Consider the following 23662-nt stretch of genomic DNA (forward strand, 5'->3'; position numbering starts at 1 on the left):
TCCCGTTACCCTCTTCTTGCTCTACATTAGCTGATAACGTCAAAAGATGATTCAAGATTACGATGTCATATCTCTACAACAGCGAAATTAGTTTGTTTGAAATTTACATTTCGCTTCGAAGTCAGTTCGCATGTTGTTAAACTTTGCTTTATTAACGATCGATACATTTATCTTGCCATTATTAAAATCTTCGTTATATCATAACACGTTTACGTTAATATTGTGATCGCTTTATTTTTTTTTTTTTATACATCTTACATATCTCGCTAAATCGTTAATATGAATAATAGAAAGAATTAAGATATTCCATTGTCGTCTCTCAACATTGTTAGCGATGTACTAACATTAATTTACTCGAAATCGTGATTCTTACCACGCGAGTTATAACAATATCCTGTTTGTTTTCTTATTTTTATTTAAATAAATTTATTTTTCACATTCTATTCATAAAATTTCATTCGTTTCCATCGCTAGATAAACTTACCTGCGTGCGCCATCAATACAAATCGTATCAGCCACCTTAAATTGTGTATTATAATTCTTCTTATTTTTATTATACACACATGTCACACTTTCATAGTCTCTTTTTTCGCCAATACGGCGAGATTGACATAACAAGAGATTATTTATTTATGAATCGTACTGTTAAATATTAATCATGTGCAATTCGATTCTATTAAAAAGTTGTAATCGGCAGTTATCTTCTCTTATCTGTCCATAAAAAAGTCGCGTCATTTACCTCCATAATGTCTGTAATATCAAATTTATCAAAGTATCAGACGCGAGGAGAGTCACAATTTATTTTCATTTTAAAGTATTCCATCATTCTATCGCATATTTCATCGAACGATTCTTCGAGAGTTTAGAGGTCTAATGGCAGCGAGTAGTACGAACGAATTCGACAAATTGTCGATCTTTGGTATTTGCTCTCCTATCGACTTACTGAGCGGAAATATTCAAGTCTCTTTACAAGCATCTTGGCGTATCGATGCGTTTGCCGAAATCGCGATCGCATTGTTTCGTAATAGACGACGAGATCTGATCGCGCGAGATTCGAAAGCGAAAAGATTCACCTGGCAGATCGATGCTCAGATCCCAAGATACGAGTCCGCAGTTCGCTTCCCCGCGTTATCTGTATTCTTTTTCCGGCCCACACACGAGCCTCTACTCGAACACACTTTCGGCGGCCTCCCGGATCTTGACGATCAGGAAGGACCGTCTGCAGAGCTTGACGAGCATCTCGATCCTCTGTCAGGATGGCTTCCTCAGCTGCGGCAGGGCGATCAGGTAGACGTTGCCGAGGACGGCGCCGACGATCAGCAGCATCACGCTCACGGCGGACAGCAGTCGCGCGTATCGCACGAATCTGCGGCCGCGGGAGTCCTTCTTGCTCTGGTTCGGGAACACGGCCAGACCCAGAAGCGGACCCGCTAGCGCGCCCGCGACGTGCGCCGCCCAGCCGACCCGGCCGCATCCGAGCAACGCCGGAATCGGCAGAGACGCGACATCCGCGCCGGCAAGCAGCAACACGGCGCCGAGACGCCAACCGGCATAGCGCAGCTCGCCGTGGCACTGAAACGAACAAGAAACAAAAAGATGCTACACGATCGGTTTTTGCTTTAGGGTTTTTGCTTTAGGGCTCAATAATCTCCTACCCTAGCAGTATGAAATTTTCATGATCTTTAGAGACTTTTTTTTTACGAAGAATATTAGAAATTGATCTTTTTGACGTTTTACGTTTTATGTTTTTATTGATGTTCATGTTAGTGTTTATGTCAGTGTTTTTAAACCTTGGATATTTACGTTTTTTTTTTTTTTTGTTCAATACGCACAATATGTTTCGATAATGTGATATGCTATTCGTGTAATTGTCTGAAATAAAAAAACTCGACCTAGTTTTATTACGTAGAATCTTTTTGGAACATTAAACTTAATTTTATTAAAAAAAGTTCAAAATTAACAAAATTGTGTCATTCTCTCTTTAAAATCAGATATTCCAATTTTGTTGAAATTTTTCATTTCTTAAAAATAAAAAAAAAATTTTAATATTAATTTTTTAATTCTAATTAAATTTAGTATTCCAAAAATGTCCTATGGAATAAAGATCGAGTTTTTTCACTTCAGACAATTACACGAGGAACAGCATGTCACACTTTGATGTCACTTTTAAACACGTTTACGCGCAAAAGTCCGTATTGAACAAAAAAAAAAAAAAATCCAACGTTTAAAAATATTGATGTACTATTTAAACATGAATAAAACCACTTAAAAATCTAATAAAACATTATAAAAATCTCAATTTTTGTTATTAAAAAAAAAACATTTCAATGTTTGAATAAAAAATAGATATTAAATATTTATTAAATTCTTATTAAATTCACTTGAAAGAATAGCTAATACCAATATTTTCTTGAAGCATTTAATATACTTAAAAACTTGAATCGTATTATATGTAAATTTTATTTTATAGATTTTTATTATATTGTCACATTTTCCACAATTCGCTACTCTATTGAATAAGATTCACGAGAATATCTCGAGCGAAAACATTTCTCTGTGGCTGTGCTAAACAACGCTTTTTAATGTAGCATCTTTTGTCGTCTTTCTTTGTTCTTTCTCCTTTTTTTTTTTTATACCGCGGCATGCAACGCTGCTCGGACTTTTAGCGAGGAAACATCATTGACCGACCAGACGGGCGGTTTATGTCAGTTGAGATTCGCGTTCTTAGAGATTGAGAAACTTTTTGTCATGCTTACCAGGTAAAGATGAGCAAGATGACTCGTGAGCAGTGCGTAAACGCCTGCCGAAGCGCCGACTAAGTAAAGACTGGGTTGCAGAAGCGAGGCTCCCAGAGCGCCGCAAACTCCACCGCCCAAATAGATTGTCGCTACCCCTATTCGTCCTTGCTCCACCTGCAATCATGAGTTTTTCACGTCTTTCACCTGCTCGTATTTAAAACTATTGTCCATTTACAAGTATGCGAAATTATAACGGTCTCTGTTATTTAATTCTCGCAAGAATAATTTTTTGCTGAATTGATGGCGGAGATATTTTGAGACGCGGTAAAATAACAGAAATTTGACAATTTCATTTATGTGTAGCAGATTGATGCGTATTACCTAACAAAATAAAAAATAACAAAAATAACAATGTATTTAATTTGTGAAAATAATTTTTCATCAATATTTATATATAAAAAATAGATATAATCTTCTCAGAAGCTAAACTACTAATCTATTCCATTTTTTATAAATTTCTTAATTTTTAATATTAAAAGAAACACAATTATAAAATTTACAAAAAGTATAATTCAATTTGATTTTCGAAAGATATATATATATATTGATAACAAAATATTATCCTTATAATCATATCCGAGTAAACGTCATTAACATAATGTCGATTAATATATCTTTCGAAAAATCTAAAAATTCGCGTATTCATATTTAGCTGCTTCTAATATATATTTTATACACGATAACAGCGATTTTATCTGCCACTATGCGAATGTTTTATCAGGTCTAATCGCGGGTAAAAAGGCTCACAATCGAGAGAAGAGGTTTCCTCTTTTCCTCAAACGCGGTATCCATATCGGCCATCTGAACGACGTTCCTGCAATTTACTTGATTGGCTCACCTCGAGTGGAGTAGCCAAGACCAGCTGAATGACCACGTTGAGTGCGAGGTGAAGTGCGTTCGAGTGCAGTAGCATGTAGGAGGCGAACCTCCAGCCCTGCACCCTCTGACGGGGATCGTAGACCAGCCATCTCCGTAACGTCGCCTCGTCTCCCAGGCAGTGGACGGTTATCTATTACGAGTGAAAGCACGTTTAATGTGCGTTTCTCGCCTCTGTCGTGGAATATTATACGGCGAAAGAACGTAATATTCAAGAACACGGAAATAATTATACGCCGCCGTGGACAGACATGTCAGAAACGCTAGAGATGAAATTAATTGACGATGTCCCCATTAAAAGTAGTACATGCAGAATATTGAAATATTTAATATGTGTACGTGTATATACATACACCAAGTATAATTTTATGCACACATACACGCCAATTTTTACGCCTTTTTTCTCGCTAAAATGTAATATTGTAATATCTATTTTGTTATTTATATTTATATTAAATTATATATATATATATATATATATATATATATATAACTTTATTGGTAAAATAATTTTAATTTTTTAATTAAAACATTATGGTATTAATAATATCATATTAAATGGAGTTTTAATACATATGCATTATATATGCTTTATGTCATAAATTTCTCGCGTTTTCCCAAAAAAAGCGATTAATTGAATAGATTTGTTATATATTCAAATCTAAATAGAGATGTAGTAGCATATAAACACACTATCTCAGATTCTGTAAAAACACTGACACGCCAGGTATTTCCATAACAAACTTAATTCTTTAGAAAGTAAAGTGGTCTTCTCTAGTTCTCTCTCAGATAGAAAAATGTTACACGCGTTTTTATCGTTGGGAAACTTTATATGAAAAAAAAAAAAAACTTGTGCTTTCAGTTAAATTAAGTTGCATAAAATTTAAAATAACTGCTAATTCGACCACGTGACACTCTTCATTTAATTCTATGAATATAATATATTTCTAGACAAGAATATATCAATATTCTTTTTTAATAATGAAAAAATATCATAAAATTTTATAACTCTATTTATATATGATATATAAAAATACAATGCATATTAATTATTATAATTAAACTATTTCCAATTGCAATTTTCTAAAAAATACATGATACAATCTTGCTTAATTAATATTTTCTTTACATAAAAAATTAACTCTCTCTCTCTCTCTCTCTCACCAATTGAACAAAAATTTAACAAATTTGTTTAAACGATAAGCTCTCCAAAGGAACATAAATTCATATCGATTACTATACCGTTATCATACATAATAAACTGTACAATAACGCATAATATAATATCGTACACTTTGCGTTTGAGCCATACCAAAATACCAGATCAATCGCATTATCGATCAAAATGATTTACGAAGATCCAGCGAGCCTATTAAGCGGTCCCTATGTATGTTCATCATCGATATCGGGTGTTCCGTTCAATATTAATCGCGCAGCTCGCAAAATATTTGTCACGTAGACATAGTCGGGGCGTGCAATTTATCAGCGCGTTTAATAACTTGCTCTCATCCAATTACATCCGGAATTTATCGTAATCGTAATAAAGAGCGGCGAACGCATGTATATACGCGCAGGAGTGACCGGGAATAATACCTTAACGATTGTCGCGTTTTTTTTTTTTCTCTCGCACCACGACGGAGTTGCACGGAGTTGCACGCGCCCGTGGGGACACTCCCGCCGGTAAATCACACGTGTCAGCAGGTGCGCCGCTCTTTCGAGTGGAGTGCTCGGTTGGATTCCTCTCTCCGTGCCCGGCTATCCCAGTTTTTACGACCTCTCCGTCTAGATTTCGGCGCCGTTCGTGCTTAATGCGCTTTTACGCTCTCCATCTCTGGACCGGGTATGTCTCACGGGCGTTTAAAACGTAGCAGCGTTCATTTCGCGACAGATGATCGTTTCCCGCGTCACATCTGTCGCGCGACAATATTTTAATTTGACAATGTGTCGCCGCTATTAATCCCATTCGATAGAGAAGAATGAGATTAAATTTTATCATTCGCGAATGAAATTATGCTGCCCGATGTTATTAAACATTCTCTACTCATATAAAAATAAATATTTACAATACATAAATTAAATGTATTCAAAATTGTAAATCGATTTATATTTTTAAATATTTTATACAATCAAATATTATATACAATATATAAGATATTTATAAAATTGTTTGTAAAATTGTATACATTTTCAAAGCAATTAACTCTAGGATTCGCAATTTGTTTTTACAATATTTTGTTTATAAGCAATAAATAAGAATTTAGAAAATAATAGAAGTTATTCAAACATATATTTATATCATGCTTTATTTTTTTAGAAAATAACGTGGGGCTAATATACTCAAAATGAAAAAATGTATTTAAAAATTTAGAAAATATTTTTTTCTAAAATATTTGATCTATAGCAAATGATATGATTTGATATTATGTTCTGAGATTTAATATATAAATGCGAGCATGGAATAGTTAACGCTATTATGAATAAGATAATATAATTTTCCCACGATGAAATTATCAATTACGTTATTGATTATGATTATCAAGCATGAAAAACATGATAGTCAAAAATAATATATATAATTATAAAATAAAAAAAAAAAATTTATGGCTATTTATTTTAAATATATTTATTTTATTATTTATTTTTAATATATTTTAATAATACAATAACTGTTTTTATTTCAGACTCACTGCGTTATTCCAGTTGTCTAATCACGATACAATTGTGTCAAATTTCCTTACAAATGAGAATGAAGGAGGATTATTCGAGCGAGGGACGAACAACATCCGGATGGTTATTGTTAAGCGCGCCATGTGTCAGCCTGGCGCGGCCACAGTCAGTGATTTCGTCCAATACGGCGTTCTAATTCTGAATTCTAAGCAAATGTTTGCAGCAGTCCGTATAATTGGTTGTATGACGTGTGCATGTGTTTATCTGTGTATGTGTGTATAGAGCGCAACTCGGAACTCTGGTCAAAGTTCGTAATTATAGAGATGTCCGCATCTCTCATACAAGGTAGGAATTTCATTTTCCTAAGGTGAGAGAAAAGAAGAACGTAATATTGCCGCAGTATTCACGTAACGCGGTGCGAATATCGACATTCGCGGCACGTTGGAATATATCGTGCGAAGAAATTTGATTAGAGAATCTCAAAGATAGTTTTGCATTATTTGCGATATTAATTAAATCCAAGTATGACATGACTTTAACATGATATTTTTTAAATATAAAAAGAAAAAAAGAAAAATTGAAAAATTATTATTACAGATTTATTCCTACATACATAAACATTCTCTACTCATATAAAAATAAATATTTACAATACATAAATTAAATATATTCAAAATTGTAAAACGATTTATATTTTTAAATATTTTATACAATCAAATATTTTATACAATATATAAGATATTTATAAAATTGTTTGTAAAATTGTATACATTTTCAAAGCAATTAATTATCTGCAAAATTAAAAAATTTCTTAAGATACAAGAAAATAAAATAAATACAAGAACCTTATAAACATTAGTAAGAAAGCTTACAATTACTTTTTACTCTCTATTTTTATTATTTCTTTTATTCAACCACTACGACATATTACGATACTGAAGAGAGAGAAAAAAAAAAACGCGCACAAATATCAACGGTTTATCAACAAGTTTGATTGAACCTGGATAACTTGTTTGGAATGATCGCCGTGTCAGACAGCAAACGATACACAAATCACAGAGGTTCGTTTTACGAGTTTCAGCTATCGTCTACTCGGAGTGCAATAAAGTAGCGGGACACGAGGGAGGCTCCAAGAATCTCGATATTTCCGGTAAAAGCGAGAAATACGTTCACGTCGCCTAAAGTTAAACATAAAGAAGACTTTGTTTCACATGCAATCGAATTGGAGAAACCGCGAATATGCGTTTCTTTTACGATCCGACGATTTCCTCGCCGAAATCGTGTCTCATATCCTTTTTATGTAAGAATAATCATATTGTCAATTTGAATTGAGCATACAATCTATTATTATTATCTGATGCGTTTTTTCTTTTCCTTTCACAAAAATCTCGAGACATCATCCTTTGATTTTGTTATAAACCGAAAATTAGCACTATACACACATGTAAGTGTGTTCAATATTTCAAGTAATATCAATTTAGTTATTTAAATGTGTATTTTATAAATATATTTTTACATCACACATATATATATTTTAAGTAGTAATGCCAATATCTCCTTTCTTTAGAAGAGGAGGTATTCTTCTTTCTTTAGAAGATATTTTTCTTCAAGTTTTCCCTTTTTTTTTTATCTAGAAACTAATGAAAAATATTATTCAAATATATTCGAACATTATCCAAACATATTCATACCCTTGTTCATATCACTGTGCATTATCATGTTAATCGAGATACTAAACATTTATATCGGTGATCTGGAGAGCGTTATAAAGTGAAATTCACTGTTCACATTCTCTCTTTTGCTTCTCACTACGAGGTCATTACACATTAACAACCACATCCATCTGTTATTCATTTTCATTCTCCTCGTGCTATCTCTCTTTAGCAATAGTGGCCTTGTCATGTTAGAAGCAGAAGTTTCTGCAGACTCGTATAAAGTATATGTGCGTATAAGGAATTTAATTTTAAGTCTATGCATTTGAAGCGCCAATTAACGCTCTGCCATATCATTATCATATCAAATATCAAAGTTGTATGAAATTCATGAAAGCCATCATTCTTCTACATAACTAATCGTACTAATAATTATATATAATCATACAATTATATTACTCGATTCCGATTAAGTCTTAATTTTTTCGGCGCCAAAATAAAATAAAAGTCATTAACTCTCTCTAACTAGATAAACTAAGACATCCAAAATATTTTTTTTTCCATAAAAGATAAATATTTTAAATATACATATAAGATTTTACAATTTTTCTATTCATATCAGACATACACACATCGAAATGCAAATAAAATCCTTTCATAGACAATTTTATACGCATATTATTTATAAATCCTGTTAAAGATAAAATGTAATGGCTTTATCATTTTCCATCTATTGCTCTGCACTTTCTGCTGCGTTTGGATGTAAAGTTCTTTAAACTTCGAGAAACGATTCGCGGAGGCGAATCGCGTCGAGACGATAAATATTGCGCTTCATTCCTTTTTATCGCGCAAAACGTTGCCGATGCTCCCTCGTTTCCACCCTTAGCGCAAAGCATCTCAACGTGTATTCTCAAATGTGTGTTTACACACGCTGTCTCATATGTTAGAAATTATATCTTCCAGTTGCAACAGCGAGTTTTCAACAGACAATACTGCCGCGATAAAGTTGAAATTCACGGACTGCGGCTGTGAATTAGTAGCTGCCTTTAATTGCGCGATTTTAGGTTTACATATTTTAGCGCACGTGTTTCTCCGTCTGCGAATGATTCTTCCATGAGTAAAATTCTATTGGATATTGTTATATATGCAAGTCTGAAAAATCAATCTCTTTCTTGAGTGCTGCTATTTTTATTCAGCATTTCATTAAGCTGAAAAATGCACAATTAAGTTCTCCCTCTACCTCATTTCTCTATTTATATAAGTATACATAAAGATAGCTCGCTGAGCCATTTCGAAAATTGTTGTTCATGGTACGTTTTAAAATAACATATATTTTATACACACATATAATTGTTAAATTAAAAATTATTTAATATTTAAAGTATTTTTATCCAAACCTTTTCTGGTATGCAAATTTTACTCTAATAATCAATTTTATTTTTTATAAATTCATATTAAATTTTTTTTTTATGACAAATCATAAAATTTGGAGATTTAATATTTTTTGACATATTAAAAACTTGTCTGTTCTACTTTTATACTTTCCTACAATTTCTATAAACTTTCATATTTTTTTCTCAGGATTATCTGATTTAGCATCTAATATAGCATCTAATTTTATTATAATATAAATATTCTAATAAAATGTCTAAGAATTAATATTTTTGCGTGCTAAAATAAATAAATAAATAAATTTATATATATATATATATATATATATATTTTTTTTTTTAAATTCATGATAACTGTCATGCTACTTTAAAAAGCATCGGATTATGTGATACATGTATCAAGACTTACTAAAAAAATATGTATATAAACTTTCGTCTTCTTAAATTTCTCCCTAACTTTAGCTTTAATATTAAAATTAAGTTTAAATATTTAAATTATTTTAGGATTGGGGCAGCAATTTGAGAATTATTAATTTCAATTTTTTTTTTCAAATGCCACTCACAGAATTACATTCGCCTTTCGCCTCGAACAAAATTTCAACGTTTTATATCTACCTGTGCAATATTAATTTTAAAATTAAATTTATTGCTTCTACAAAAGAATTAATTGTTCATTAAATGCAAAATCATAATGTTATTGTTCTAATAAAACTAATTAAAATTGAAATATATTTATCGTACATGCAATATACTAAATTTTAAACTACAAATTGCACAATATAACTAAAATATATATATATATATTTACATTTCATTTTCATATCTTTTTGCAAAATGAGCTTGGACTGAAAGAAGCATCTGTAATGGACATTCTCTTTGATCTCGTTTCGCGGCGACTCGTGCAACGACTCAAAAAAAGAGAGAGAGAGAGAATAAAGCTAAGTGATTAACTTTCGTCGTATTCCGTGGTAAACGAGTAAGAAATTGCGATATAACTTTGCGGTTTTAAATTCGTGCATTTTTATTGCGCGTATCCGTCGCTGCTTATTCATTTTCCGGCTGAAATGCAAAATAAAGCGTGCGCGCGCGAGCTCCCGAGATTATTATCGAGCGAAAAGGCCACGAAGAGATTCCGTATTTTTTGGAGTTTTCGCCATCAGACATCTCTCGGGATATCGTTCTGGGATATTCTCTCTGGTGAATTCACGCGTATAATTGGAAAGGATTCCCATTACGCTTTCCTTTCGTCCTCCTGCTCGAGAACTCAACACGACACGGTTGGTTCTGTTAATGAGAAATCCTCAAGCTTACGCTTCGCGACCATTTTTTTCCACTCGACTTACGTTCGCCGGAATGTCTGTAACATATTTCGCGTCCTATCCGATGAGAGAGAGTTTTATTTTCCAGCAAGAACAACAGTTCGGTTCTAGAATAATAGAAATATAAATATGAAGATGTTGTGAAAAATAACAATGCATGAGAGAGACGACGCAAAAGAAAAAAAACCGCGACATTTTTGTAAATAAGACAGTTACTGTTACTATCAAGTATAACGATTTAAAGATACAAGATCTTGTATCACATCGTCAATTATCATCTCGTGATTACGTAATTATTTATCACATCCGGCATTCACTCACCTCGATGATGCTGATGCAGATCATGAGGTAGGGCGGTCGTACTCGGAAGCTTGGCTTTCTGGATAGATGACTGGGCGTTGGTCTAGGTGTGACTTCATTGTCATGCTTTTTTTTATAAGAGGACGTGACAATGATCGGTGATTCCGGGGAATAGGGCGAGCCGGGTCCGGAATACGTTGTGTCCGTGGAATCCGACGAGATCGTCGACAAAGTCGGCGAATTTTCCAACAATGCTGCCTCGGCGTCCATTTTGGTACCTGTTTAAGCAGATAAAAAAATCAAAATTATTAATGCAAATCGACATATGTCCCTAAAATATTAATAAAAAAATTATATTTTAGGTAAAATATATATAGTCAACCCTCCTATAACGCGGTACTCTCAGAACGCGGTTTCCATATAACGCGGAGCTGAAAATGCGACAGCCCTCCTATAACGCGGTACTCTCAGAACGCAGTTTCCATATAACGCGAAGCTGAAAATTCGAAGCCCTCCTATAACACGATACTCTTACAGCGCGATTTCCGTCAACAGCATCCCATAAGTTCCTTCCGCGTAGCCTAAGAATGTTTAGCCTATGTTTAGTTCGTTAGGGCCTATTTGAATTATAAGGAAAAAGATGGCGCCAGTTTCATGTAGGTCCAGGCAGTCGGAAGCTACAATCGAAAACCAATGTGAAGATGAGCCAAGTGAGGAAGACATTTTGCCTATTAAAAGAAGACGAGTTAGGCGACTCATATTATCTGACAGCGAGGATGAGTGTTGAAAGATTAAATTTTACAAAAGTCTTTCTTGTTTTTGTTGGAAAACAGTTTTTCAGTTTAGTTTTGGTATCATTTCTTTATATAAACTCTTCAATTCAATAAAAATAATTTATAATTTATCTTGTCCTTATTGGTCTCCATATAACGCGGTACGAATAATGTGATTTGTACTAATTCTGCGTTTCTTATAGCGCGGTTTCCATACAACGCGGTAGACGGTTTCCATAGAACGCGCTACGAATTAGCCTGGTTTGTACGGTTAAATCCGAGTTTCTTATAGCGCGGTTTCCATACAACGCGGTACGCACTCACCGCGTTATAGGAGGGTTGACTGTATTACATACGCATGACAAAAATTAAATGCAGAATATAATTTTAAAAAATGTATATGTTCAGAGGTATTTCAAGAGCTTAATAAAAATGTTTGTTCGAAATAATAGAACTCGTAAAATCTTTTTTGAAATGAATAGAGAATTGTATATGTGTACGCGGTTGTTTTAAAGATAAAAAAAAATCCTGATTAAAGATAAAAAATATCCCGATTTAATATCATTTTAATTTAACAACACTTAAAACTGCATGTTTTGTAACAGAAAACATCCGCGTAATAGAATGAAAGTGCAATACACGTGTTGTTTATCCGGACAAGAGAATCTGCGGCAGGAAGTTGCCTGGCAGAAGAACAAGACGAAAGAAAGGGGAAAAATGGAGGAGAGCGGAAGTACCCAAGTATGTCGCAAAAGTAGGAGTTCAATCGGACAACTCTACGAAAAGAGAACTCGTTTTTATAAAGTTCCTCTTCCATCTAACGACAATCACCGAGCCGTGACACGTCGTCCTACGATCCAAAGATTGCGATTCTCGTTCTCCTACAGCTTCCGCACTATTGTAATAAAATCGCCTTTCGGCAGTTCGCAGTTTGCAGATATCGCCGGCTTTCCTCGGCTCCTTCCGTAGAAACCTCCTCTTCTATAATTCAGCCGTAAATCCTGTAACGACGCGAAAGACATGTTTCGCGGAGCAATTTGCAGAATGGCATGTACGCCTGAATACATTTACTCGTGCAGATTAATTTTGAAACGATACGTTTGTATTGGAGACTTGTCACGTACAGGATGTTGCTGATAAACTGAATAATGGTAAAATTAAACGGTGTTTTATCGTGAAAGGAAGAGGAAGATATTTGCGGAATATTAATAATTAATAAATAAAATAATGATGATATATTTTTATTACAAGTTATTATATATATTGCTCCACATATTAAATAGAAAATAATTTGTATATGTATGTATACGATAAAGAATTTTTTTATTTATTTCCCAAAATATATACATATACTAATGAATGAACATAACCTGTTTACCAATCATAATTTTCATCATCAATTCTTCGAAATAAATTTATAACTTGATATAAATAAAAGAGAGAAAAACAATGTCATTGTTTTAACTTCAATCATTTCAATTTCAAAGATATAGTGTTTAATTATTTCTAATTAAATAATATCAATGTTTCAATAATAATCATTCTTTTCTTCTAATCATTCTGCTAACTCCATAATGTTTTCGTCTCTCTTTTAAATGGTAGATATTCGTAATATCTCTTATTTTTCCATCATTTAAATCGGTTTGAATTAAAATTATCAAACTTATCGACGTTGTTCTCGATCGTAGCGTCAGCGCGATTTTCAGAGGAAATCGATTCACAACGATTATTTACTAGCTGCGTTCCCTTAGGACACACAGCTCTTCTGAAATCATAGTGTTCTCCATAGTGTTTAGTATTATAGTGTTTCCTCGGTAGCTCGCCAAAAATAATTTCTGGTAGTAAAGACAGTCCCTTCACACCCAATTGTGCGAGTTTCAGCGCAGGTTTCAGATCAAATCTTCGAGTTTGTTGGACATAGTTGGTATCAGGATATGTTTGGAGAGAAGGTTTAGAAGACCCTTGCACCGCTTGTGAGATTCTTGCTGAAATCTCGGTTTCGTCCGCAACTTCAGGATGCGAAGATTCTGTTCGATTAATCGTATCTTCAAGATCGGAAAGTATTACCTTAGAGTAAGTTTTAGGTCTTGGCAGTAGAAATCCAAGAAGTCTTCTTTGCGACTGTGGAACTGTACTTGATAAGTCTAAAGAAGAAGACTCCGGGTATAGTTCTAAATAATTTGAATTCGATGATAGAGACCTCCTTGCTGGCACTTTGGTTACATGTAGATCAGAATCCGGATACCCGCATTTTACGATCCAACACTTGTCTTAAGTTGGCTTCGTATTCGCTATCCGAGGATATAAATTTCCTTGCTGGCACTTCGATTGCACGTGAATCAGAATTTACTGGGTTTCTGATATGTGGATGAACAAAGTCATCCATATACTGTGCTCTATAGTCCGAATCATCTATTATACGATTGACATCGTAGTCGCCATCCAAATATTTCGATGTTTCTGGAAATACTCTGCTCAGATCGGATTTCGAAAGTTTTTCGCTGTTCTCGGCTAGCAAAATTTCGCAGTGAAGTTGAATCACCATCAGAAATAAGAAAGCTCGAATAATTCGTTGGGATCCCATGACGATCGTTGTGAAATCACTTTAAGAAAAATTTCAACCGTGCTGCTTCGCGCTACGTTCCGCTTTAACTGTCACAAAGTGATTTTGAACGGCTTTTTAAATCAGACTCGTAAAAGATATCAAATTTATATAGTTGATATGACGCTGATTAATTACGTTTATCAGCTATAAATAATATCTGCGGCGCTGAGTGATATACAATACATGATTGGCTTGCAATCACGATGGCGTTTTAACATTTGGTTATTAATTTCACGCCAGCATTATCGCATCTATGCATCTGCTGCTTCGAGAGATCATGGTTTAGGAGTTAATTTTTTTTATTATTAATGGTTCGTGTTTTATTGTATTTTCAATTATTATTTTCGCGAACATAAGCAATATTCTTTTACGTATAACATTCACATATACATATACCTATTAAATCTTACATAAATGCGCAAAATTAAAAAAAAAAAACAAAAAAAAACAAAAAAAACATGGGAGAAAATTAATTTCAAGATTAATTCTTCGAAGCTGTACACCGCAATCAAACTAAAGCCATCTAGTCGACTATTCCCATAGCTGACCCATGGTTTAAAACTCGATCTCACGCGTTTCTGGACCGAGACGAGACGACGAACGAGAAAGAGAGAGGGAGAGAGAGGGAGAGAGAGAGAGAGCAAACGACGTTGCACCGAAATCGTTGGTTTTCGTGGGCGTCCACCGGTTTCGTGGTGTGGCACAGGAACCGAAACTTGGCGTGCCAACAATTCAGCGGCAAATTCTAGGATGACCCAAAAACACGAATCGAACAAAGGAGCACTAATCGTCGAACAAAGAGAGATCGCGCGAGAAGTAAACGCCGCACGCAGAAGAGAAGAGGGAGGCGCACGTTCTCTCATCGTCCGCATTTTACGGTGATCCAAACTGCATGCACATCACGCCTATATTCGTCTTTTCCATTACATCACTCCTCTGTCTCTGTCAAACTCATTTATTGATGTATCTCGAATGCGCATGCAATGTCCATGTTTAATGAATATATATCTAATTATATTCGCGTACTTTGCGTCGTGTCATGAATGCACACAAGCTCGTTGAAACGTATTAAAAATGTTTCATTTATTTTGAGATCTGCCAAGACCTTTTTATCACAACATTCTCCGTACTTTGAATCAAATCTTTTCTTAATTCTTTCTAGTTAATTGTTACAAACTATAGTGAGATAATAAGTTTATCTCTCTCCCTCTTCCTTTTCGCTATAAAATCATGCATTACATTTTTCGTATAAAAATATATCGTGAGAACGATAGTCGTGGTTTGCGTCTTCTTTCTTTTTTCTTTTTTTGTACGGTAGCCGTAATTTACGTCTTTTATTTTCCTTTTTTTTCTACAACATTTTCCGTACCTTATATCAATTTTTTTTATCTTCTTTTCTTCCCCCCTCTCTCTCTCTCTCTCTACAGATAATTTTTATATTATATAATAAGATAAATAATTTTTTTTTTTAAATAATTTTTAGACTATCCTTAAATTATCACTATGTGTGTGAATAAAACTTCTAGAAATAATTTATCATATTATTTTATCATTATTTTTCTATACCTTTTTTATTATAAATTTACACATCAAATTTTTGGTGCAAATATTTTGCGAGATAAAAAGAGAGAGAGAGAGAGAGAAGGAGAGAACCATTTATGTTGAAAGAAAGTTTATGTCTTCTTTCCTTTAGTGCCCTAGTGTTGCTGCTCGAGCCAACTGTATTACGTTCGGAGCAGCTTCTGGCAAGGGTATTATTAGCTCCTTGCATTATTGCCTCGGATTAACTTGCGCGAAGCGCCCACGCAAAAAGCTGTAATTTCTAATTAACTCGCGTATGCCCACGCTTTCCACAGATATTCGAGTGAATTTGAATAACTGTGGATCTAAATCTGTTGTAATGTCATACTGTGTCAGGAAAATAATTCTTCATCGTATTGTGATTAAAAGTTATCGCTAAATCATTGTTTTCTTTTTCACTCAGAATAAAACATCTCGCTAATACAAGTGCAAATTGTATAGATCATTGCGCATATATTGATAATTTTTTCTGAAAAAAAGGTTAAAATTCCAGAACGTTAGATTCTAATCAACTTTATATCATTTCTCTATTTCTCTATCGTTTCTTTTTACAAAGACGGTTCTTTCTGTAGATTAAAACATTGTTTTCTTAAATATAATTTTTTTTATTTTTTAATTTTTTTAAATTCCATCTATTCTGCTATTTCCGGATCAAGTAATTAGTAAGTCAAATAATTCAATGAAAGCGTCACGATTAAAGATATAAATTGAATAAAATATATTTTTTAAATTGTTAGGACCATAAGTTAAATTGTAATCTCATGTACTTTAATTTTTCTAAACATAAAAAAGGAAAATATAATTAAACACTCTCATTCTCTTCCTTTCTCTTTCTCTCTTTCACTAATCCTAATCCTAAAGCCGATTCTCCGAATACTTTATGCATTTCTTATACGAAATGCTTTACTTATATCTGTCTTTGATCTTTGATTGTCTTAGGTCTGTCTTTTTCCGACAAAGATTATATCACCCGCATATTATTCAGGAAGAATGCAAACAACATAGGTCGAAACCTCGGAAACGGAAGCGGAAACGTATGATGCACTTTCGACCGCAGGTCAATGAATGTTCGTCCGCGGTTATCTGCCTGCGTGAACGCGTGCGGCGAGCATGCGTGCGTGCGTGCGTGAATGGCGCGTCCGTAATATCTACGACGGTCGTATTTCCATGTTTACAGCCACAGCGAGAACGACATCGTAAATGATAATTCGCCCGCCACCGAGTATAATTCAGAAATATCAATTCTGAACGGGGAAATAGATCGTCGTGCCAGAGCACGATGATATTAACTCGTTGTTCTCCGTGTTGTGAATGGTGCTTGGTGCGCTGCACTTGCGCCGCTTCGTTAAATTTACGCGATATTGCATGGTGCAAGATAAAATAAGATTGTACCAACTGTAAATAATCCGGATGATTATAACTGCACGATATTAGATATTCACGACTAAAAGTATATTCAAAATCTAAGATTGCGATTGTGAGTTTTATATTCATGGGATGGCCGTTACTTCTGTCGATAGTTTTGTAATAGATAATTTTAAAAACTTGCAAAATATGCAAAGATATTATTTTTGTTAATGTATTTCAATGTCATGAGATTATATATGCTTTTAAAATATCAAATAATCTTGAGACTAATTTACATTTTTATTGAGATAAATATTAATATTTTTCACAATTATTGATTATATCTGTATTATATCTTTTTCATTTATACCCCCATATTAAAATGTGTAAATTCTTTCAATTTATAATATAAAAAAAAAGTATTAGATTATTTATTTTTCAAAATAAAATAATTAATTTTTTTATAAAATAAAATAAAATAAATAATTAGATTTTCACAATCTTCGGCTTATCAAAGATCGCATTTTTTTGATAATTATTGAATTGCATGCTACCGTGAAGAGGTAAAATTATACGTATAAACGCGATGTATTGTCGATTTCGACCATTGTCGGACATGCGAAAACTCGCATTAGTACGCGCGTTCATTGAATCTGAAGTATATATTTTCGCAGTAACGTAGTTTGGCGAGTTGAGCCGTGCGGTGGACGTTAATCGCCGACGAAACTTCGACTTCGTCGGAATACGCTCGCGCGGCGGCCGAGGGATCCGAGGTACGGCTTAATGAAGCATTGACGTGTCCGGCAAAACCGTGTACCTGTCCGCGTGTAATTAACGTAACGCCACCATCGGTCCGTGCACCGCGCAAATCAAGCGGTACGCCGAGAGCGAACCCCCGACGCCGTAATTAGAAGCTCGCGCGGCGCAAAGAACAATGGAGCGCGGAGGTGTGTGCTGGCGTTATCTCCGTACCTGTCGATATTTGTGGCCGCCCAAGACGCGCCTCGAATATCGATGGGCTTGGATGACCTGGGTAGAACGTATAGAACTTCCGGAATTATCGCTCGTATAATGGAGGAGAGAAATTCACCACCGTAGCTCGATCTCCCGTCGCTCTTATCACACAAATTCTCTCTTGTACTAATATATCTTTGCAGCGCTTTCATTTTGCTCTCAGCTGTTTTTTCAGTCCTTCGCATCTTGAGTAAAATTCTCGATAAATAATAATATTTTCGAAAATCATTCGTCCAAAAGTTCATAATAAAAATATTTTTTTATATAAATATTATATTTTCATATCTTGTTTATTTATAACGGATATATACTTCACAGGAACAGAGTTATTGTGCCTTGGATTGTACGTATATTAAATATTCCAGACATCTAATAGTTATTTGTCTGAAAATATTTTTCTCAGACGTGAAATACTTTGATTACCAAGTGCTCCTTCATCTTGATTGTAAAAAATATCGCAGTTTTTTAAGAATTAAAGTTTAGTCAGCAAAGAATGTAGATGAGTGCAAATAATCGCAGCACATATATACATATCAAATGTTTTCTTGGCAAATATTTAACTGCAGAAATGACATAAATGTACATTGAAGGCATTGTTTATCATACCGATACCTAAATGCAGGCATTGTCGGAGATAGAAGCGGGATTTCATTAATCCATCAGATCATATCAGGGAGATAATATTGATTAATTAATTTGGCATTATTGACGATTCTCCTTCGTGTCTGTGATAATTCTACATTACGCATAGAGAGCTAATTGAATTGTGCAATGATTTCTCGAAGCTGCTGGTCGTCACGAAAATGCATCTCTTTCATCAAATATATCGTGTATTTTCATTATAAAAATCGCCAAACTAATTCAACGTATCTCCTTGTTTTACACGTTCTCTATCAATTGGTACACCTTGTATGAGAGAAATATTTGAATATGTACTCGTCAGCGGGGATTGGGAGTGACTTCCTTTCGCGAGTTTGCGACGTCGAAAGTTTCGCGAGGAGTCGAGCTCGCATCATTAATTATTCCACGGTAGCGTGAGTACATACCTACATACCTACGATTGGCTCATTAATTTTCAGTGACATCATATTGACTTTCTGTCGAGAAGCCTTGATATTCCGAAATCCCGGCGACATTACCGGCGATCGTACAGTGAACGTGTGTCAAAATGCCGCGTCGGCCGGCCACAAATCAAAATCGCAACCGTGTTTGGGTGCGCGCGTTCTCTGTCCTAAAATAATCTCTGAATTTACCGTGAATATGCAATGTGATTTAGAAAAAAATGTTACCAGATGATCGATTGTTTCAAATAAGCGGAAACGAGAAACGCGCCGTCGCATCATTTCATAGAGATTTTCGGAAAGTTTACGATCTCGCTCAGAATCAGCTATATTGCTACATACACGTATGCAATATAATATCAAGTAATTAGAAAATCATGGTAAAATGTGATGTACACAGAGTATTATATTTTAGGTAAAGCTGCTGTGTACGCGCGCGAAATACTTTATATAATAGCGCACGGTGTCAAAATAAAATTTGATATATTCTAAAATTTTATATATGCGAAACAACGTACAAGCATGAATAAAAATTGCGCGAGAAAATAATTTTGTCATTTTACGACAGCGAGATACTCGAACGTCCGTAGCACTTCTTGTTATTTTACGACAAAACTCGAGAATCAAAAAATACAATCATATCAAATAATAATACAAAAATCGCATTAAAATTGTTGAAACTAAATTGCTTAATCTAGATATATTGAATATTTTATTAATTTTATTAATTTTCAATCAAATTCAAATAATAATAAACGCATCATAATTTAACTGTTATCGTTTATATTATTGTCAATAATGAGTGACGCTTGATTATAATTTTCCTTTCAACCATTTTATTAACACGTCTCTTTTTTTACCCGTTTAATTAGCAGAATGTCATTGGAATTTCCTGAAAATAAAGATTATTGCCAGAATGTATATAAATATAAGAATATAACGTAAATACAAAAAATTGATTATAAAATTATGATTATACATCAAATTATTTATGTAAATACATCTCGAGTATTAAATTTACGAAAAAGTCGTTGAACACACGCGTCTTCGTTTAATGAAGCCGAAAATTAATTGCTAAACGCAAAACTGGTCAAAGGTGGCACCCTTTGTCGTTCCACTTATGTGAACATTTTGAAAGCGATCGACTTTGTTTGAAGCGAGGTTTAATTACGTTAAATCAACTTCACATACATGGAAAAAAAATTACCCACGTTACCCTTAACCCATCGACAATTTGCTAAAGTTGATTAAAGATTGTGCGTTCATATGTCCAATATATTTTAAAAGTTTTCCTAAAACTTTGTTTGCACGGTATAATGGAAATATATTAATATATATTAAGATAAATATCTCGTATATAATCGTTAATTAAATTATTTCGATTAATAACCAGTGTTGTAATAACGTACAAGATTAAAACGTATAATATTTATAGACTAGAAATAGCAGAGAAGATCAAACATTAATTCTCCTTGAATATTAATAAAATTAAAATTATATATTAATTATTATTTATAATAATAAATCTATATAACAATATTTTTATATATTATTTGTATATAATAATAAACTATAGCTATAATTATACGTAAATTATTATAGAGATTTAAATAATAATTGCACATTAAAAAAGCGTTAAATTAACATTCAATTCAGTCCTTATTGGAGCTAAAACAAAACAATATCACATTCGTCTATATGTATGTCTGTTCATTAGTTTCCTGCACTGACAATGAGTAATTTACCTGCAGTGTCAAAGATATTACAGAAAATAACTCTTGCTGCTATCTCGCATCTGAAGAAACTTATTAAACAAATTTCTCTATCTATGAGTAAGTTAAGATGCTGTTTCGACAATATAAAAATATAAAGCCCCATAAATTATTCGGTAAATTTCTAAAAAATAATTCAGCGACACACAGAAGTAAATTGAAGGGAAGAAAAAAATTTATATTAAGATCTTTTATTAGTACATTTCACGTTTTCGAATCTGAATTGTGTTCAATAAAAAATCTTAATATGAATTTCTTCTCGCGTTAATCCGCGTTAATCAAATCCAATCATAAGACATAATTATTTGTTCCGTTTCTGAGTTTCAATTGAAATGCATTGTGTTGTTGCTTTCCGAATTGTAGATTAAATTTTAATAACTTTTTACAATCGGTCATTCGATATAGAGATATAATTTTGATAATCTTTTAAATATTTTCGTATATGAAAAAAAGATATGTATTTACATAATTATAATTTTTTAAAAATTAACAAAAAAATTTACGATATAATGAAATATATAAATAATATTATCTTCCATGCATTTTGTTTTTTTTAGAAATATATATATAATATTTTTTTATAAAATTTGAATATATAACAATTCGGCATAAGTATATAATTTTATCAAATGCAGCAAGAAATATATTAATATCTTTATAATATTAAAAAAATAAAATGCAATAAATTTTTCTTTCAAATAATTGCTGACGAGGCATATTCTTAATGAGACACGCATATAATACGGATTTTTACGCTATGTTATATCATGAAATGAATCATATTTCATCGTTATGAACAAATATCCGAAGTAAATCGTTAATAATTTTACGACGTCAAGCCATATTGCAACAATATTGGTTTTATTCTCTCGGATATATATATATATATATATATATATATATATATATATATGTGCATGAAATGTACCTGTTGGATATAAGATGATGCAGTGTATGAAAGTTTGCGAGATATCTCGTTAGGTATCTCGTTAAAAGGCTATCGAGATTTCTGGAAATCTTTCATGCTTCATTCCATTTTTTTTTTATAAAAAAATACATTTGAAGTAATATAATTATATCTGAGACGATTTTTATAAGTAAAACTGATAAACTTATTTATTTACTCGCAGTTTTTTATAATTTATCATTTCTCTTGTTGCACTCTTCTACTATTTCATATTTACCACGTGAGCGCGGATGTGGAATTGAGTAAAACGAAAGTTTAATTGTATAACATTACATAACATTACATTACATTATGCAATATGCAAATCGCATATTGCAAAATTAATAGTATAAATATATATATATATATATTTGATTTTAATTATATATTATTATATAATCATATAAAACTTTATAAATTGATTATATTATGATAAAGTTTATGTGAAAATTTCACAATAATTAAATCGCGAAAGATTATTTCAATAGGATTGTAATTAACCCGTTAAAACAAATTGTTTATTCTATAAATTACCAATTATCTGTTCGTTAAATCACTTTAGGAACAAAAGTAAATGTAAAAGTGCATATTTTTCTGAATTAATAATGTCTCATAATAATAAAAAATTTTTACTTTTCCATGAGAAGGAATAAATTTGTACAAATATTTCTCTTTCTATTAAACACTAAGATTTTCTGGACCTTGTACCGTTAATCGTTGCAATTGTGTAAAACTGCTCTTCCGGCGTTTATGGAGTCACGCTGCCTTGAATTTAACCTATGCATAATTGTAAATTACAATTGCATGAAATCGCGATTGTATGTCCATCAAGTTATTTCGAATAAGTCAGAGCGAGAAAAAAAAAGGTATTATATTTTTAACGAGATCTAAAAGATGTAGTTCTTTGACGGATAAACAATGACTGCATGGCGGCTAAGCAATTGTTTGATTTGTTATTTAACATTTCATTGATCGACGGAAAAATATTTTTAAATGTTTTCCTCAAGGCATTCCTTAATTAAAACTTGCATAATTGGATTATTGAAAAATTAGCATATCGTTTCGAAAAGTTTAAAGAGTTTCATTAATTCTTCTATATCTTGTATACACAAAATTTTTCTTAATAATTTTTTTTTTTTTATTTTATATAAAAAATTATTTTTATACACATTAAATATATTCTAACAAAACTTTGAAAACTGCATTATAACATTGTGATTAATAAATATAAAAACGGATTATGAAGATGAAAATTAATAATAATAATACAAATTTTTAAGACTATCTTAAAATATCAATGTTTAGTCGTTTTTCGAATATCTCTTCTATGTATATTCAATTTGTCTAGTTATTTCTTATCTTTTATTTTTCACCGAAGAAAGACGTAAGCATTTCAAGCTTTTGTCATACATTCTCAAGTCGCACTCGTAATATTCGAAAATTCATGCATTCACCGGGAACGAAATTTGCCGACATATGACTGTCGTCTACGGCGATTTAGAACGGAAACTCTATTTCGAGCCAAGTTGTAGTGCTCGTGAAGAAGCTTGATAAACGTCT

The 23662-nt window shown here is 32.8% G+C and overlaps 1 protein-coding gene across 4 annotated transcripts in view; it reads right to left on the minus strand.

The window, feature by feature from the left end:
• Nucleotides 1-600: 600 nt before the first annotated feature.
• LOC126859042 (protein rhomboid) overlaps nt 601-23662 on the minus strand; it is a 108713-nt gene continuing 85651 nt past the window's right edge. For all 4 annotated transcript variants that reach the window (XM_050609943.1, XM_050609945.1, XM_050609942.1 and 1 more), the window contains 4 exons: nt 11025-11281; nt 3637-3807; nt 2757-2912; nt 601-1572 (listed from right to left, as the gene is read on the minus strand). In XM_050609943.1, coding sequence (XP_050465900.1) covers nt 1252-1572; nt 2757-2912; nt 3637-3807; nt 11025-11273 — 897 coding nt within the window. In that variant the 5' untranslated portion in view covers nt 11274-11281 and the 3' untranslated portion in view covers nt 601-1251. The remainder of the gene's footprint in view (nt 1573-2756; nt 2913-3636; nt 3808-11024; nt 11282-23662) is intronic.

The sequence above is a fragment of the Cataglyphis hispanica genome, chromosome 2 (genome assembly GCF_021464435.1).
Source record: "Cataglyphis hispanica isolate Lineage 1 chromosome 2, ULB_Chis1_1.0, whole genome shotgun sequence".
In the NCBI taxonomy this organism is placed as follows: domain Eukaryota; kingdom Metazoa; phylum Arthropoda; class Insecta; order Hymenoptera; family Formicidae; genus Cataglyphis; species Cataglyphis hispanica.